Source organism: Triplophysa dalaica, chromosome 14 (assembly GCF_015846415.1).
Source record: "Triplophysa dalaica isolate WHDGS20190420 chromosome 14, ASM1584641v1, whole genome shotgun sequence".
Classification (NCBI taxonomy): domain Eukaryota; kingdom Metazoa; phylum Chordata; class Actinopteri; order Cypriniformes; family Nemacheilidae; genus Triplophysa; species Triplophysa dalaica.
In genome coordinates, this window is record NC_079555.1 from 8,720,793 (window position 1) to 8,740,886 (window position 20,094).

The 20,094-nt window shown below is 38.4% G+C and overlaps 1 protein-coding gene across 1 annotated transcript; it reads right to left on the reverse strand.

Moving 5' to 3' along the window:
• Positions 1 to 839: 839 nt before the first annotated feature.
• Positions 840 to 19,893, reverse strand: pard6a (par-6 family cell polarity regulator alpha). The gene is made up of 3 exons (XM_056766395.1): positions 19,670 to 19,893; positions 17,232 to 17,454; positions 840 to 4,165 (listed from the first exon to the last, which is right to left on the reverse strand). The coding sequence occupies exons 1-3, from the start codon at positions 19,733 to 19,735 to the stop codon at positions 3,273 to 3,275; spliced, it is 1,182 nt and encodes a 393-aa protein (XP_056622373.1). The 5' UTR covers positions 19,736 to 19,893; the 3' UTR covers positions 840 to 3,272.
• Positions 19,894 to 20,094: the final 201 nt, after the last annotated feature.

Below are 20,094 nucleotides of genomic sequence, written 5' to 3' on the forward strand. Positions count from 1 at the left end.
ATTCGTCAAGCACCGTACATTAATCTCTACATAGGCCGAACCATCTCTGGATATTCTGGAACAAGAATGTTAATTTAGGCATCATAACAATAACTTCAATAAGAACATCAAACATTTTACATTTAGTGTGTTAAAAATAAATTGTAGAAACAGATTTCAAGCCTTAACAACGAGACAAATAGCTATGCAATGTAACTACTGAAACACACCCTGACATTTTCTTCTGGCCAGGAATAAACATGTTCATGCTGAGGTAGACTGGTATGATATTTCTGTGCTAGCAATATGCTTAGATCTTAAATAGGAAGTTTAATATGCAGTTTGCCTTATTGGGCATAAACAAAATGTCTGAAGCCTGTAATGTCATAAACACAGAGAAAAGCATCTATACCTGAAATGACATGACACGCACCCGACAACAGAGGGCGCCAGTTCTCTATTCACAACGCTGTAAACAGATGCTGCCTTTACTTTAGGCCTTTCCTAGAAACGCTACATCATGTCAGTTATCTTTTAGGCAAAAGTAATAGTTTTGTGACCATACAATATAAGTCAATGGGGTCCAGTGTTGTTGGAACACCAATGTACTTCAAAATATCTTCTTTTGTGTTCTGCAGAAGAAAGTCATACAGGTTTAGAAAGAAATGAAAGTCAGTAAATGATGAAAGAAGTTTCATTTCGGGGAAACTATGCCATTGAAGTTGTGAGTATACCTCGGCAGTAATGACTTTATATTCGATTCATGCATTATGAAATGAAATATGAAACACAATTAGTGTAGTTTTCATAATTACAAAATTCTTTCAAAATTTGTCATTTTGGTTAAGAAACCAGACAAATAATTTTAAATACTTTTATTATCTTTATAGAACATTTTATAATCAGCATATAGCATTCACAGTATTGTACACCTCGACCCATCTGATTATAATAAAAACACGAACTTCTAAAGATTTGTTTTGTCCATGATACAGAGAAATAGAAACCTCCTCTCCAGAATTCTAATATACATACAAAAGTACAAGAATAAGAAAAATACTTTCCATATTTTACACGTATATAAAATGCTCTTTTTTATAAAAGGCCTCCTAGTATACAAAAGTCTCCATCATTTAATATTTCTATTTATACATATACATTGACATACACAAAAAAAATAATGCTCATGTGGTATTATTGGTGCTCCGATCGTGTGCTGTTCTGTGTTTAGATCAAAACATTGTCTGTTTACGTATGAGGGAATATGCATCACTTCACTTTGTCCGGAAGAAATTCCAGACCAGCACATCACTCTAGGTATACTATCACCAAATCAACAATAAAACAGAATTAAATTAAATATCACATCTCTCAAGAAGTCTGCTCATAATAATGTTGCTAAGAGTCGCTTGGTGTCAGTTTTACAGATGTTATGTCTAGACCGGTTTAAATAAACCATCTTGTTTTTTAGACTCAAGGTTACTTTGGCTTTTGCAGTAAAGAAACGCCTCTTTTGCTGATCGAGTTGAACCAGAAGACACATCGGAGCCCTCACCTTCAATCACAACCATCATATGACATGTACAGATTTGCTTCCTGATTATTTTCACTGGCCCCTACCTATTTAAATCTTCTTTAAAACTAAATAAATATATTAGTAACGTATTCACTTCATTTATGCTCAGAAATAGTTTTGCCTCAGCAGATCAGGACAGGACAAGTAAAAACCAAAAACAACGTCCTCCATCTAATGTGCATGGTTTGACAGACAGCCTTTGAAACCCTGGAAGTCCTGAGGCAGGTATCTCCACAGTCTAAACAAGCATTCACCTGGGAAACCTTTGCCTAAAGCAGGTTCTTCCATGCTGAGGTCTGTTAAACATTAAAGAAACAATATTTTGCTCGGAGTCTGACAGTGTCTACCTCAGTGCCATTTCTGTAATATTATACTGTAAAAATATGACTAAACACACACAAAAAAAAAACCCATAAAAGCCTCGCAGCTCAGGAGTGAATTGTGTGAAAAAGGTCCCAATGTGCAGAATTCTGGCCTTTCCAAACATGAAAGGAATTTCCTTTCTTTCTCACAGAAAAACAGAGTGCACACAGGAGAATTGGACAGAATGAGCCTATGAGAGGTCATGTTTCTCTACATTTAAACATATAGATTCCTATTTTTCTGGAGGGGAGCAAAACAAAGCGAGAAACGCATTAAATTAACATAAAAAGAGCTGTTTCTTAAAGGAATGGTTCAACCTTCAAGTCATTATTTACATGCCCTCCTGTCATTAAACCTATGAGATTTTCTCTCTTCTGCTATATTTTGAAGAATGTTGGTAACCAAAAACCGTTGGCCCCCATTGACTTCAATTGTATGGACACAAAGCCAATGCATGTCAATGTGAACCAAGGTTTTTTTTTGTCACCAACATTCTTCAAAATATCTTCTTTTGTGTTCTACGTAAGAAAGAAAGTCACACAGGTTTAAAATGACAACAGGGTGAGTGAATGATGCCAGAATTTTCCTTTTGAAGGAGACCTATTCCTCTAAAGCAGGAATTCAATTGCAACTGTGTGTGCCTTTTATGAAAATATTAGAAATGCAAATATCAAGGATGTGCCAACACGGTACGTACATTGGCATTTGAATAAATGCACCGTGACAGCCGAGAGGGAAATGTGGTTTCTGTGCCAAAGGCAGAGTGGTTTTAATGCTACACTTCATTCACCGTCTCAGGTTCTAGATACGGCCAGACATCAGAGATCAGAATGAATTGTGAGAAGATACCTAATAACACCACTTCAAAATCATTAAGTTGAACTTTGAGGCCTAGAGAAACCAGACTGAGTAGATATCAGTTTGAGGTTATATCAGCATCCATCATCATCACTATTAAAGTGAGAGGAATCAAAAAAGTATTGGTATCACTTTAACCAGGTGATGCCAGCCCCTCCCATCCTCGGAGATGTGCAAACGATAACATCAGGCATCCAGTAGTAGCTAGCGCACTTTATTCGCTGTGTTTGTGAGCAGACGGACATGTCCGTGAAGTCAGTGTGCGAGATGAATACGGTTGTCCGAACAAAGACTAAGGCGAGATAAGTGGAGAGCCGTAAGGCACTTCCATAATGTGAGTCACACAGCGGGATTGTTTTCTTGTTCATGGAGTGTATTATGAACAGTGTGTTTGGTGAAAGCAGTAGCAGAAAATAACTTAATAAAATATACATTTCCTTCATTTTTTTGTCAATGTGCATGAAGTCGCAATAATGCGTCCTACTCCTTCATGAACTCACAACGTAATAAAGTTTCCATCCTCTCGCATGCTTTCCTGGCTGCTGCTCATCTTGGTGGGGCTGCCGTTGTGTGTAGGCGTGGTGAGCGAGCTCAATGATGCCTTGCTGTCTGACAAAGAGCTGCTACTGGGCAAGGAAACACTTTGTGGGAGTGGCCTGTGCGTGAACACTCCTGATGACAGGGCGTTACCGTGGCTTCCGTTGCCATTAGTCAGACGGTGTGGCATGTAGGATCGCACATTGTCATTCTCTAAAATGAGATCGGTATCGTCATCGCTCTCTCCCTCAGCCACGCTGTTGCTGTATTGGCTAGCATTCTGCGAGGCGGGACTGGGGGCGGAGTCGTGGGAGAGGGCGGAGCCTACCGAGCCAACTGAACTGTTGCCCGCCGAGGTTTTACTCGCACGATGCATGATGTTGTTCCGTTGATTGACAGGTTTCACCGTAACTATCAAGTTGTGACTATTGGCGACCATCATGTCGGTGACTTGATCTAGTGATTTCCCTGCCACGTCGATACAGTTTACCTCCAGGATCTCATCGTTTACTCCCAGTAATCCCGTGCTGTCAGCCAGGCCGCCCTTTACGAGGCGTGAAATGAAGACACCTGGAACTTTCTCCACCCCTTGGGGAGTCACACGAATACTGACGCCATCGCGGATGTAGAAGCCAAGAGGTTTGTAGGTGCCTTGTTTGTGCAAACAGACGCGCAGATGAGTCTCAGGCAAGATGTCCACGTCTATGATGGACGAGATCTGACGGAAATCCTGCGGAAGGCCGATGAGCAGGCCCGCTTTGGATTTCGACTGCTGGGAATGACGCAGACCTGCTAAGCCCTTTTTTCTTCGCTGAAGAGAGCCTGTGGGGAAGGGTACGGCGTCATCTTCATCTATATAGGAAAGAGAGAGAGCGAGATGAGGCAACCATGTACATACAAAAACCATACAATTTCCATACAAGAAACTTATAAGTTGTAAGAACTTCTATGAAAATATCTATAAAAGTATATTTTATAAAAGTATATTTTATAAAAAGTATATGTAATATTATATATTCGAACTTATTCAAACTTAAACTATATTTTATATTTTGACTTATTTAAAAACAATCAATAAATATATATTTAATACTATATTATTTAATTTCTATTAAAAATATATAAAAATATATTTTATAAAACTATATTTACTATTGAATATTTTGACATCTATAAAAATTATGATAAATACATTTTAATATACTTTATTTAATAAAAAAACTTCAATTAAAATCTCTAAATATATTTTATAAAAATAAGTTTAATATACAATATTTGAACATTTTACTTTTAAAAAATATTTCTAGAACAATCTATAATTTTTTTACTTCTTTAATACATTTTAACATTTATATAAAAAAATCTATATTATATAATTTAACTTGTTTAAAGATCTATAGATATATTTTAATATAACATATTTTATGAGATAAAAATACTACTATAAAAATATATTTAATATATGTACAGTATATAAATATAATATCTCATAAACTTTTGATAATGTGCCATGTTATAAAATTACTTCTTCTTATAAGTGGTATTAAATATATACACCTCAGTTTGCTTAAACAGTTTTTAAGGTGCTACAGAAACAAAAATGACACTTTAAACCGGCTTTGATCTCCTTCCATCTAATTCCTTCAGTCATAAAAAGTGGACAGTGCCAGCCCCCACAACTCCACACAAACTCACAGTTTGTCCAGCAAATTCAAGGAGAGATTTAGTGCACATACTGCAGTTCACTGGCATAAAATACTGTTGCCCATTACTAAAAATGAATGCAGACTGATCTACAAAGAGCTTCGCTGTCTTCTACCATCTGTCAGTGACCTCATTTACACAACTAAAAATCATTTTTAGATCCATTATTTTCAATGTCCTCTGAACCGATCAGTATGATATTGAAGAATGTTTATACAAAGCATTTAAAATAGAAGAATAAAGGTCAACTGGAGTGGCATAAATGGATGGATGCACAAACAACGGCTATAATAAATCTGTCCAAGGCACTTGGAATAGGTCGAGGGTCACAAGACTGAATCAGATTAAAAGCAGATTTAATCAAAGCCTCTCTGCTAATACCTTATATTCACCGTACAAAACATCCAAAGAATCACAGCGTATGCATTTGATGGCAAAACAAGACTTGTTTTAACCGATAGACAGGAGAAACTGGATCTGAGATACTGGAATGTGGTGGGAGGTAATGTGTCAGTGGTGAAAGTGAATGTTTTTGGTTATTTTTAAACGGCAGCATGGGGTTTCGAGCTCAAGTCTTTTTGTGATCATGAGAGCACAGCCTGCTGGGAGTAGAAATATCAGGAAGTCATCAACACCTTTCCTCCAGTCTGCTGACTAACATTAAACTGCGGGTGTGTGATTAGATTTTGTGAAGTGTGCATTCTAAAGCCAAATAAGAAACACAGAAAGCAGGTGCTTGCCTGTCCAAAATGGCTGATTGGGTGTTTGCCACAAAGTTGATGTGTGGATGATAATATGTTCCGACAGATTTTACAATATCAAACAACATATTATTGATCTGAAACCATCTGTGCAGAGATCTCAAAGTAAGGGATTAAATTAATTCGACTGTAAGACTTCAAGTCCAGAATTCTTTGACTACAGATTAACAGCTCATATCTAATTAATCATCACCGGACACCAGGGGTCTGCTGGGTAATGAACTCTGACCCCTCTGCTCATATGGAGGGTCGCACACAGCGGATGATGACACAGGACAGCAGACAAAATGTAGCGCACATCAAAGCGTGTGTTTGTGTGACCTCCATATTTTATTGATATAAAAAAAAGTTATTTCAAAACCTAGTGTAGTGGAGTAGGTGGGGCGAGACCATGGTTCGAGACCGGTGAGTTATTGTTAATGAGCGCCAGCTGTGCGCGCACCGGTCTCGAATCACGTAGGAGATAGGGAGCATATAAGAGAATGAGAAACCGGACGGTCGAAGAGAGAGGGACCGGGCCCGAACATGTTTGTTTTTGTATTTATTGTTTTGTTCGCCGGCGGTCGGCATTGAGGGGCCGCCGTCTGTTATTACTTTATTAAATGTTTAAATGTCTTCCGGTTCCCGTCTCTTCCTTCCTTTTAATGAACCTTGTTACACCTAGATTGTTCGTTTGATCTCATTGGCTACAAATGGGTGTATATAAGCTTAATTTAGACTAAAAGCTTTTACATAGTATGCAAAAGTTGTACATTAGTACATTAGAGTACCTGGACCCCTACAGAGAGCAAGGCAGCTTTCATTATTATACCAGCTCAAGGCTGGAGATCAAGAGAGACGGGCCAGATGGGGTGTGTGAGAGTCAGACAGGCGGGTCAGAGATGAAGTTTGCCTCAGGGTCACATGTTAATGTCCCACATTCTTAATGTGTTAAAGACATATACAGTTCTAATGTTTGTGTGGTTGCGGGTGTGTACATGGGGTATCTTGTAAACACTATCCTAATTTGTGAAATGGAATGATGTATTGCTTCCAGATCAGAAGCTAATGCATTGAGCTCTCAAGACTGCTTAAGATATATCATCTCCGACCTCACCCACACACATATGTTCAAATAAACCCCTGTCCATACTGAGATTGAATCTCTTACAGCAACAGTCCATCTCAAACCATTAATCACTTAACCTGTGTGTCAAATAACCACACAATACAAGAAATCAAATGACCCCACTTATATCCAGTACGTTTCCACGGTAACCTCTCATTACTGCTGCAAAGCTGCCAGGTGACTGTTGTGAGGGATTTTTGGTTTGATTCGGTCAGATTGCGATGCATTTTTAACTCTGACTGACATTTGTAACAACGTTACTGAACCATTTATCAGATTACGCCAGTCTAAAAAAAATAGAAGATTGTATTACCAATACCTACATGCATTTCAGACAGTTAAAAAAATCTGTTTCAAGGAATTAAAAGAAATAACATTTTTATTGTGATTATTTATGCATTACGTAGTAAATATGAATTGTATTATATTAATTATAATTAATTATATCAAGTAGTTTTATAATGAAAAAAAAAAAATGTTTCATTGTCAACCAAGAATAAAAGAGATTGTTTATTCACCCAAATGTCATATTAAACGTGTATGACATTCTATTTTCAGTAGAACACAAAAGAAGATATTTTGATGAATGTCCGTAGCCATGTTGGTTCCATTATGGAAGTCAATTTGGACACAAAACCACTATTTTCTCAAAATATCTTTTGTGTTTCACAGATGAGATAGGTTTTGAATGAGATGAGGGAGTATAAATGGTGACAGAATTTTTATTTTGGGTAAACGATCCCTTTAACGGTTTAAAGAATTTAAATTAGAAGCGCTTCCTTCAGTAAAAACTTTGTCACTTATTCAGACTGATAACTTGTGAATTTATGGGTCTTTATGAATGATCCGTTAAAATAAATATTTTTGTTTGTGAATTACACCACATAACTGAAAGCAGCTTACGAAGATGCATCTTCCCATTCTTTTGTAGGAAAATGCCTTTTTATCTTATCAAATCCTACTGCAAACATCTCTGGTAAAACATTGTTTTAGTATAATTCAGAGCAAACATCTAGTCTAAACACGTGAAAGGTGCATGGCCAATCCAATATCTGACTGTAGCAGAAGTCTTTCACAAGCACATGAAAAATAAAATAAAATCATAAAAACGTCCAGGGGTCTAAGGCCCACGGGCACAGACTGAGCTGAGCTTTGTGAACATTGCTCTCTGGATTACAAAGACACAGAGAGACTTTAGAGATTTCCACTCCTCTCACAGCATACTCTTCTCAACATCTGTGTCTGGAGACTAGACCAATATTCAACTTGGGCACCATAGTCATGGAAATTATTGTGTTTCTTGTACTAATTTACTCATTCTTTTTTAAACATTTGTTTCTGCCAGAGTCAAGTCTACAATAACAACAAAAAGTCAAAAAAGTATTTCCCGTTTCACAAAATTTGATACTAAAATATCAAACCAAGTGACATCTGCAAAGAAATCTAAGGAAATTTGTGAAAAGTGAAAATTCACTTTCAATTAATGGCTCTTCCTAGCTTTGAGTTAAAGAATGTTGCTGTTTGAAGACGTTCAACAGACAAAAATAATTTGTATAGGTACACCTGGGATGACACAAGGGTGAGATAATTATTCAAATTTTCCTTTTTTCAACAAAACTTTTCTTATAACAAAGAGAACTAAATTCACTTGACTCCGTTATCATCTAACCAGCTGGTTTTTCGTGGATGTATAAAGTTATTCTGCTCTCGCATTTGTTTTTTATATGATAGACAACTTCAGAAAACAAGAACACTTCAACAAAACCTAATTTCTTGTCAGTCCGCGATCAGACTCATTACTCTCTCTCAGGTTCCTCAGTGAAGATTATTATTGTAGAACAGGATAGTTTATTGACTCAGTGACACAAGCTCCAGGCAGTGTGTTTTGTTAGTATAGGGTAGCTTATTTGCCCAGCGTTAACACCTAATAATGTGATGTTATGGCAAGGCTGGACAGCTTATTGACTGCGACCCTACACAGCACATGGGTGGGTTATTAGTGCAGTCATATATCATGAATGACTGTAAAGTCTCTCACCAGCAGGCAACATCTGCTGTGTGTTTGACTGTGCTCATGACATGATACTGGTCCTGTATCTAATATACACGATTTAACTGCTGTCAATCAATGACATTCCTCATTAGCTCAATGTGTGAATTCTGACATTATACTGCATACTATTGATATTTTAATTTGCTTAATGGGTAGTAATTGGTCAACTCATCAGAGTACTGGCGAACTTCATTGACCAATTTACATGGGGTCTGGTCTTCAAAAGCGTCCCTTCGGACAATGTTTTCTCTGTCAGTCTCTCTGTTGGCCGGAGACAGGTACAGAGCACAGGTGGACAAGCTTGTCAAGATGAATAAAACAGGATGACAGCTGAAGAGCAGCTGCTGTTGGCTAGAGAGAATCAGACACCTGATGCTGTTAGTTGGAAGCAGGTGACACGGCTACATCAGATGTGCGTTCACGCAGAACTTGTCTACCTTTTTCTGCCGAGTCTGGATCTCATTATTACCTTCATGGCCTAGCGGGAGATGTCTCTTATAGTTTTGGCCATAAAGAAATATATATTTTTTTTCTTATCGTACTGTATTGCAAATCAATATTTTCAAAATTACTTCCAATATCACATGTTACCATGTTATTATCTAGTATGAATTTAGGATATGAGCTTAGTTCTGCTTCTGATCCACTTCCTCTTTTTGTCCATCACTAAACAATTCAACAGCACATTTTATGGATCTGTTTGGGTGTGGCCGTCACCGCGGGTTTACACACTAACACGTGATGCGTGTGCTTGGTTCTGACTGTCTGACCTCATCCTCTATTACCACCATCTGGAGACTAACTCTCAGCCATATGGTGTTCACAGTAACGCCAATACTCAGCGACACTGTCAAATGTGAACAAGAGTTTAAGATCTGAAGACCTGAGACTGAACAATGAAAACTCACATTCTTGATGCTAATAGACACAATGTTTTGATACATACTTCTTTTCAGTCTTATAATGCAGGTGTAAATGGGGGGTGGTGTAAATGCTGTACATTTCTGTGTTTTTTGAGATTGTAATGCTTTTAATGTGTTTTAGTTCCATTGGGATTACATCATCGACTGATGAGAGCTGGAATTAATCCAAAATGATTCATAACAACATAAAAGCGTGCATATATCCTTCCGAAACCTCAAATTTCCACATTTCAATTTTCATTTCTTGCAATAAATCATTATTATTAGTCCCCCCTTTACGTCACTGGCTTTTGCAAATATCTAATCAATATAAAGTGCTTGTCAAATTTGACCACACAGTTTTTTAACTTTTTATTTATTCCAATTCTTGAAAAACAGCCAATTTGGACATACAAGGTTTCAGACAGACAGCAATAATATCTGACAGCTGTTTAAAAGTCTTAAGAGATGAATTAAAATACAAACTGATAAAAATGCACAATGTACCTTTAATGTACTGCAAGTCACTTTGGATAAAAGCGTCTGCAAAATGCATGAACGTAATATGAAATATTATATGAAAAAAAACACATTAAAAACATTAACTAACAGTTTACATCCAAGCCTTTTTATTTATTATTTTCTTAAAAAGGAACAATGCACATTACTTAACATATGCATTTAGATCCATTATGTAAATATGACAGATTCAGCTATACAGGCTCATTTTTATGGCAGGTTGATGGTTAAAAAAGGTCAATAAGTACATAAAGAATCTTTTAATATCAGATTCAGCAGACGTATTTTGTAAAGCAACTGCATTAATGTAAAATGGCCTCATGGTCACCTGGTGTTCACGTATCAGCATTTTACAAATGCATCAAACTTCACTCGCCCAATAAAACTGTTATCAGTTTTAAAAATATGGAACTGCATGCAAGCACACAGACACGGAATTTAAATTCCTTGCCAGAAACACCTGTTCAGAGATCAACCAGGTTTTGTTTTACGGCCACAAGTTTTGAAAATGGGATTGTAAGTTCTCGCACTTGAACAAAGCCTCCATCTACGTTAGCTTCCTCCCTGAATCAATGAGGAAATACAGGTTCTGCTTCCTAATTCTCCCCCTGTGACATCAATGCAAAATATTCTATACTACTCATTTGTTCACCTGTGTTCTCCTTATCATGTACGTTTAGATCATTTCTGTAGTTGTTTGCACTACTAAATGTCAGGCTAAATGTAAAGAAATTGTCTAAATGTCTTTGCGTTTTACACACACATTCTCATTTTGAGCATCATTTTTGTGCACAGCTTGCATACTGTATATTTATCTGAGACACATTTAGGCACATAGTACAAATAAAAGTAAGCCAGTGCAGTAGGCATGACCCATCAACCATTTTTCATAGCACTGGATTTCCAAAGCTCACTCACAAATGGAACTAATAATAACCTCAGAATGACAAAACATGCGTGCCTCGTGTAGGGAGTGGTGCGTAGAGCCAATATCAAAGACCAGGTCTAAGATTAGCCACAACCAGTTTAACAAGCGCACGGTTAAAATGGGAGCAATGTCATCCCAGTCACAGAGTCTCTTTTCATCTCTTTTTCCTTCCGAGCTCCAGAGTTTCTCTCTTCCTCTGTTATTCTCTACACAGTACTTTCCATTTCTATGGTTGTCATGGTGATTGGCAGTATGATACCGCACCTGTGGAGCAGACCAGTCTGCCCAACTCAAACCCACCTTTGTTCTTTGATTTGCTCTCCGATTGCTTTTGGCTGACAGGTCAGTCATCAATGGGTTACAAGGACAAAACATACACTGCGTCTACTGTAAAAATGAATCATTGGTAATTATTGATGTGTTTGTAAGTATCTGTAGTGTAATAGATGTACTTTAATAAAGTTTGGCTTTTTTAAAGCGGTAGTTCACCAAAAAAAGAAAGTTCTGTCATCATTTACTCACCCTCTTGTTATTTCAAACCTGTATGACTTTCTTCAGCAGATAGAAAATTGAAAATGGATGACCAAACAACATTGGCCCCTATTGACGTTCATTGTAGACACAAAACCACGGAGATATTTCTGAGCTTACCTTTTCATGGCAAAGTATCTTCTCGTGTCATTCCAAACCTGAAAGCCACACAGCTTTGGAATGACACAAGGGTGAAGAAATGAGGCAAAATTATTGGGTTACCTACAATGTCTGGGTCACAAACTTCAAGGCAATTTATTATCAAAAAATTCTGTCATTATTTACTCTGTTATTGTTGCTTTCTATGGAACCCCAGAATGAAGAAGTTTGAAGAAACTTCACATATCAATTGTTCTATAAAACAACAATGTATAGAGGTCACAGATGTAAAGTTGCAAAAAAGGAGTTTGTGACCTCAGAATATTGTAAATATAGCACAAGATATGTTTTTATGATGCTTCTATGACAGTATCTGCATCTTGAAAGCTGTGGTCACCAAATACTGGTCCATGTATGAAGATTGTAGTACATTGTTTCATGGTAAAATTATTTTGATTTTTGTAACTATTCCATAAAAGCCCATAAACAGGAAACAAAGACAATCTGATAACCGTGAAACAACAGAAAACCTAGGCCGCGACAGCTTTGTTAAAAAGTAAATCAATATGCCCCAATATCCTCCTCCCCCTCCATATCTTCCACACAGGAATTGAATGCTTTGGTGTTAGGATGATGTTTCAATATCATCCGTGATGTCAAAACAAAAACAGCATGCAAGGAGCATGTTACACCGACGTGCCATTCAGATCACCCTATGCACTATACATAGCATACTCATTGAGCACAGACAAGTGCAGGCATGAGAACACATACAAAACACAAACACGGGCCCGGGGGTGCAGAACAGCTGCTGAATACTGAGATCACTGTGCACAGACAGAATGGTCATGGCTGGAAACATGTTTCCCATTCTACCACTTCTATGTAACCCATTATAGCAAATGGGATGTACACCTGAATGTCACATACAATCTTCCTCAATTATTAGCCAAAACCACACTTTTATGTGCTAAAGTCTTTCAACCAAAATGGGAATATAGCCAGTTCTTTTCTCACAAGAGGCTTCTGCCTATACAGTAGATGTGGTTGGTTTCTAATGAGGCGCATAGTTTTTCTTCAATACCACCACTCACAAACACAGCCTCGCTGTACAACCCCTGAGACATGACAGCTACAAATAAAATCTCTTAGCTCTGGGGTCTTTCTTGAAGTGTCTTTTTATTAAGCCATGTGCTCTCAGTCAGCATGGGGAGAGAATCCATGGAGTTGAGAGATAGTTGAAAGGCCTCCTCTCCTTTAAAATGGGCTTCCTTGATATGTCAGCTCTGCGTTTGTTGCTGAGAAGAGTGCGGACAATCTTTACATGCACCAATCTACAACTGTTTAGACAAATGCTGAATGCTTTCACATTAGCACGTCACTTTGGATGAAAGTGTCTGCTGAATGTATTCATGTAAATGTCACTGCGTCCTCACTCATTCTCATCTCAATAAGCTGTGTTTATCCTAAAATGTTACGGATGTTAAACTAAAGTCTATTTAAAGGATGTATAGTGATGTCGCCCAACAAATATTTATAGAAATCCTATAAACTCTATTATTAACAAACCCACCCCATCAAGAAATAAAAATTGAATGTAATACGAGATTAGGTATGATTCCATAATGTGTTATAAGGTGTGCGCCGGTTTGTAATATATTGTACCTTATCTAAATTCTGTTGTACCTTAATCAAAATGTAGATTAAAATAACCCCAAATTTCATTAAAATGATGCTTCCCCCATCAAGGTTTTGTCAAACTGGTCCCCATCTGCCCAGCAAACACTCAATGCGATGAGCTCATGCTAAAAGCCAGATCAATCTGTCTCAATGCCCTGTTCAGACTCAGTCTAAAAGCCCTGGTCAGAGATATCCGGGTGGGGTCGGGATCTAATTAGGGACCTCTGATAATCCCACCAGCTCACGGGATACAAATTACAATACATCCTCACGTCCATCATTCAATGTACAAGCAGTCTGCTACATTTATATGAATCGCTTAGAATTCAAACCATATGTGTTTGTTTTAATTGTTTACATTGTGTTACTGTTATTACCACAAATTTAGAAAAGAGTATTTTTAAACCCCAATAAAAGTCAAGAATTAGATTTACAAAAGATCTTAATGTAGAACAATTGTTTCCATTGTTTTACTTTCCTTGATGCGCCGTAAAACACATACAAACGGTATGTAAGCAGTCTGCTACATGAATAAATGTTAAATGTTAATAAAGTCTGCATGTCTATAACAACTCTTCATGAGGGTGGACATTTCTGTTCACATACGCAGACAGACTTGCTTTGACGTATTGAAAAACACATTCCTAAGAACGTGTCTCGCCAGCTGATAGTTCCTGTTGTTTTGTTTCCCTTATTGAAAAAAAGTATTAACCATTATAAAATGATATCAAATACAACGCCAACATATGAACTGCATAAACTGCTGAATGTTTATCTCTTGTATAAATAAAAACAATTACTTGTAACAACCTTCCATATGAGGATATCCATACAATGGTCCCAAAAAGTATTTTGTATATTGCAGTCACACATATTGTGTTGTCTTTGCATTATAATTTAAATGTGCATTAAAACCAGAGGATATTTAAATGGGAATTGTGGTAAGTCTATAGTAGCAGAATACCAAGCATTAACGCTTGAAGCTAACATCGTGCTAAAGCCAGAAATCAAACACGGATTTATAAGAGAACGAGCTGACAACAACTAAATAAAGCCATTACAGCAAAAAAAAGACATTTCTCCCACAGAGAAGATGAAGCTGTAATCTACTGACAGCTCCCCCCTCATCCAAACACTGCCCGGCTGCCACAGCAATAAGCCCCCCTCTGTAAACGTACCCCCACCTTTCAAATTAAACAGTTCCACACTTTAAATCCAGAATGCAGCAGGGTTTTGAGGTACTGGGGGAAATTGGTACAAGGATTGGGAAGGGGGACTAATCTAAAACCCTTTAAACAGAAAATTAGGCATATCAGTCTCGGCCACAAATAGCACATATTTCATTTTCTCAAACTTGCACGCATAGTTGAACACGAGACTCAAAGCTTGTGTGGAGTCTGTGGACAACAAAGAAACACTTATCTACACAAAGATGTAAAATCCTTAAAAGTGTGTGGATAAAGTGAATGGGACCAGGTACAATCTGGAGCATCTCTACACAGAAAACTGTCTAAGCAGATACACGACAGAATTTAAGATTTTACCAAGCACCTTGCTTGAGAATTTTTTTTACAGATAACATCATCTAAGCAATAGTCAGACTGTCTATTATGTCATTTGATTTTACAGGAAACTGATAAAGTGTCAAACTACCTTAACAATTCCTGAAAGTCATAATAAAAAAAATGTGTTTTTTTCACATTCCAAGTCCCTTTTGTTGGTAAGTAGTGCAAACTGATATTTCTGAAGGCAGCTTCTTGGCTTACTACCAATAATGCACTTCAGCCTCTGATGTTTGGCTCGGACAGATACGTCTGCTCTTCAAAGGCAGTGTCTGGTGAATGAGTGTGTTGCTCTTCAACGTATTGTTTGAAAATGCTGCTGTGTTTTGGTCTTGTTATTGTACATGCTATGTTATGTAACTTATTTGTTTTATACTCATTACTCATATGCATCCCCATTCACATATAAATGGCAGTATTGGTTATAAGAACAAATACCCAGAGCCAATTACAGTAACAATTCTGTTAATTCGTGTCTTTGCTGATTCATCACCGAAGGGCGTGTAAAAGGTTTGCCTGCACAAAACTGAACAGATATGAAGTTTCTCATTACGCCATTACAACAGTATGTACACGTAATGAGGTCCATCTGTTATGCAAATTAGGATTATGTAAACAAAAGGATTATTTCCGTCTCTTTCCCACATAAACTATTATCATAAAAGGTTTAACCTCCTTTGTACATTTTGTCTTTTATTTTCCTCTCTCTTTGTTTTATATTGCCACATAGTGGAAATGATGTCTGAATAACCATATTCCATAAATCACACAAGAGGCAACCCAACACACACACAACGATTCCCTCCCTGAAACAACTAACATATTTGAAAACAACTCACCTTGCCTAGTTCAATTCCTGTTGTAATCCACCTGCCTTTGCACTGCATTCCTCACATTTGATGTTTTCATCCAAGCGTTCATTACCAACCAACACAGGGACACTTGTGCACCAGCATGTACGTGTGTGCACGTATGTGACAACTTCCTCAAATGAGGATCAAGACAACAAGCATCTATCTTTAGACTTTTTCCAACATAAATTCCAAGGCTCTAATGCTAATACTTAAGAGATCATATCATGCCATTGAGGGGCAAGAGTACACTAAACTACAGTAGCCCATAATTGCAATTGCTTCAGATACTAAATTTTTATTCACATAGTTTAACACGAAATGAAATTTTAATCCGATTTAATCTCTTGCTAAATGAAATCTTTCCGCTTTTAAATTACGACAGGCCTTTAAAACTCAGAACAATGGCGCTCAGTTCCTTTCGCAGTGGATTAGAACAGGTGGCGTAAACAAACAGAACAAAGAAATGAGGAAGAAATATTTGACATCGCGAAAAACATTCGTAATGGCATTTTCTCAAAGCTGCGGTTCAGATTCAGCATTGATAAACTCACTGGGATATGACATTAAGGATGATTAAGAAACAGGAGGTGGTGAAAATGATAAAGGAGCATATATACACACGACGAGAGAAACCGAGAGAACGAAAGAGAGCGAGAGATGAGGGTGTGGGCTCCATCACTCCTCTGCACAGCTATCAGACTCAGCACCTCGGGGCTGGCATTGTGCCAGAACAGCCATGAAACCGAGATGGGCCTGACTGGCACCATCTAATGCTGCCGCCCACCTCTCATAACATCTCATCACGGCCCATAACTGTCCTTGTGCACAACATCACAGTGCCGAGGTGATTTTATACTCCCTCTGGAATAAAATAACGCTAACGTCATATGCCAGCAAAAAAGGATCCGTTTCGCAGTCCTACATGGACATATCCGCTGTGCTACATTGATTTCTCCCTGTGCATGATGAATACATTTGCACCAGAAGACTGTATCTAATCACAACACATTAATCTTCGGTGTCCAAGGCCTGACCTGACCTTGCGAACTTGGATGCTAAAGCTAATATGTGTCATATCTGCAATGCAAGAGGCATCACATGAAATTTCAAACGCAATCTGTCCTCCACTGTTTGGACAAACAGCAGTTCCAAAATTTGGTGATAAAATCTTCAATCTGATAATCTCTTTGTGTCATAGATGCAGTTTAGCATTTTACCTCTCTTTTGAATGATAATCCGAAGCAGCGGATTGGCCGAGGACAGTGCTTTGTGGAAGTTGTCATCGTTGTTGATCGGAAGTAGATCTCCGTGGATGTCGGCATACCCCAGTAGCACATCCACACCGGGGATCCGATGGATGGTCTGCAGCAGCTGGTAGAATTCCTGGAAGTCTCCGGCTCCGTTTCTCTTCAGAGCAAACCGTCTGTACTCTGCCTCAAACTGAAGCACAACCACAATCACATTACACATACATGACAGAACATAACACAGGCTGTTAATGCACAGTACACGGTTATATAGATCAATCATGACATTCCCAGATTACAACCTGGTAAAAAAAATGTATCTCGGTTTAAAAATCAAATCAAGATGTTTGGGAATAGTATTTTGGATTGTCGTGTTCGGTCGGCTCGGCTGAAATGGGAAAAAGCGATGTCGAGCAATTTCACTGGTTCCTGCTGCTGTATAGGCTTCTGATGTGCACTTGGTGCTTTACAAAAGCCATTAAGGTGAAAAAAGAGCAGCAAGGAACAAGGAAATGGTCAATCTAATCAAGTACTTCAGATAAGGAGATGAGAACAGTGGCATTAAAAAGCCGAGCCTCTCCAGGCCACATACACAGAGTGGATGGGGAATTCATCTCAAGGGCTCTTGTCACGGCTAAGCATACTGGTCAAATTTGGTGAGATTTATGAGAAAGAATTCTATTAGGCCAATGACTTCCTCTCCATAGTTAATGATGAAGAGTTATGAACTGGAAACGGAGAATATAACTAAAAATCAACAGAGAGAGGACATATTGTACAGTATTTAAATAAGGAGTTCACTAGGTCTCCATTGACTGTCATGGGCAACTTGTGTGTTTGTCAATACATCAAATGACCCCATTGAGCTTTTATTCTATAATATTCTGTACTTATTTTCCTAAAATAAGTCAGAAGCAGGGTCAAAAAAAGTTAATTTGAGATGTTATGTGCGATCAACACAGTCGCATAGGCCATCACGAACAATCATACCTTTCATACTTTACCCATGATAACATGAGCTGCTTAGAAAATTACATCACCTCAACTCAAACCTTAAACCACTTGTTCTCTCAAAATGCCATTGCAATGAATCAGTGATGAATGGAGACAGAACCCTATCAAAAGCAGGAGCGAAAGAGATGCGAACAATTTCTTCCAATTTCCTCTCAGGAAGAGAAGAGTGTCACTAAACACTATGCACTCCCTGTAATGAAAACCAGAACATCACGCAGGAAAGCTGAAGCGATTAAATTAACCGGTTCGGGCAATAATAACAAAAAAAGACACAACCGCTCAGCATTCGGCTCCTACTGTGGTCCAAAGTTTCATTGGAGTCTAACTAGATTTCGTTTTTCTTCTCTTTCGCACTCACAGATTTACTGCCTTCCTAATATTTTTCAACATAAAACACATCCTGCTCTCTTTGGCGGATTGTGGATGATGTTTTTCCAGCTAGTACACACTGCAAGGGCACACTGACAACTCCAATACAACACTCAGTAGATCAGTAAATGCAGCAAATGTCTTAAAACATAAAAGACTGGGAAAATGATGGTTTTGTTAAAGTTAAAGTTTAGTAACCACGGTTCTTGGCATCTTGAGTACTATTGTTTTACAACCAATACTGTCATGGTTGAACTGTAATGATGTAGTAAAACAATGGTACATTTGTGGTTGCTATGGTTATACTTCAAATAATTATGATTTCTGAAGTAAAATTGTGCTATAATATTCGTAAGGAGCTTGTTTGTTGGGGTGGCTATCAGATGTTAATACACAAAGCGTTCTCCTCCCATAAATGAGGTTTGTTTACGCACATATGTAAAAACTGAGATGTATTTATTGCTATGACATTTTAACTGTCAAATACCGTTAATGCAGGCGAAGCGTAACGCTCAACCCAAAACAAAGTCCTGTATTCTGGCAACACATCATAGACCAGCGCGTAAATCTAATACACAACTCAGTTAATATGATTCAAGTCTCTCAAATGAATCTTTATGATCTGATTATACCAGTACTGCGGGATTTGGCTCTTTGTTATTGGTAAGGAGCATGTAAATGACCCACAGGCCCCAATCGCCTCATTGCGCACGTCTGTATTTTGTACCGTACCTCACGCTGCACCAGAAGCGCACATCACATCGCACAAACCGGACACAGAAACCAGCCGTGGTCCTAACTGTGCACCAGACATACGCCTCCGAGTCTGACACAAACAAATCTACCATCAGCACCATCAGCGTTTCTCTCTATGGGTGGATTAGTACACAAACACCCGCATTGATGCCCCGGATACCGCACGGAAAATGCGCCGCGCGTTTACGCGCACTCCTGTGGAGCGCTGCGTAAACACCAGTGTTTACATACGCACGCTGTCAAACGCAATATTCACGGGGTTGACTTACTTTGCTCTTCACCTCGACCACACTCTCCTCGTTTTTCAGCGGCGTCCTCTGATGATGCCGTGACATGTTTGCGGTGTATTCCCACGAGCGGTATCACGCGAGAGCGCCCCTACGTACGCGAGTAAGCGGCCGGTGTATCAGTCGATCGTTTGCGCAGCATGAGGAGGCTGACGGACGCAAACCGCAATACTGCTTCCCAACCACGGACTGATTTGTTAGAGCCGTTCTCCCGGTTGTGGGCGGGACCAGGTGCTTTCAATGACACTGACGTCAGACGGCCCCGCCCCTAGGATGCGTGGGGGGGTTCTGCGTAATGTTACATGTAATACCGATGTTGCTTTGACCTCCTGTTGGGTGGGATGTGAGAATGATATGAATAAACGACAATATCAGATGATGTCATGACCCAGTACTGGAAAATACAA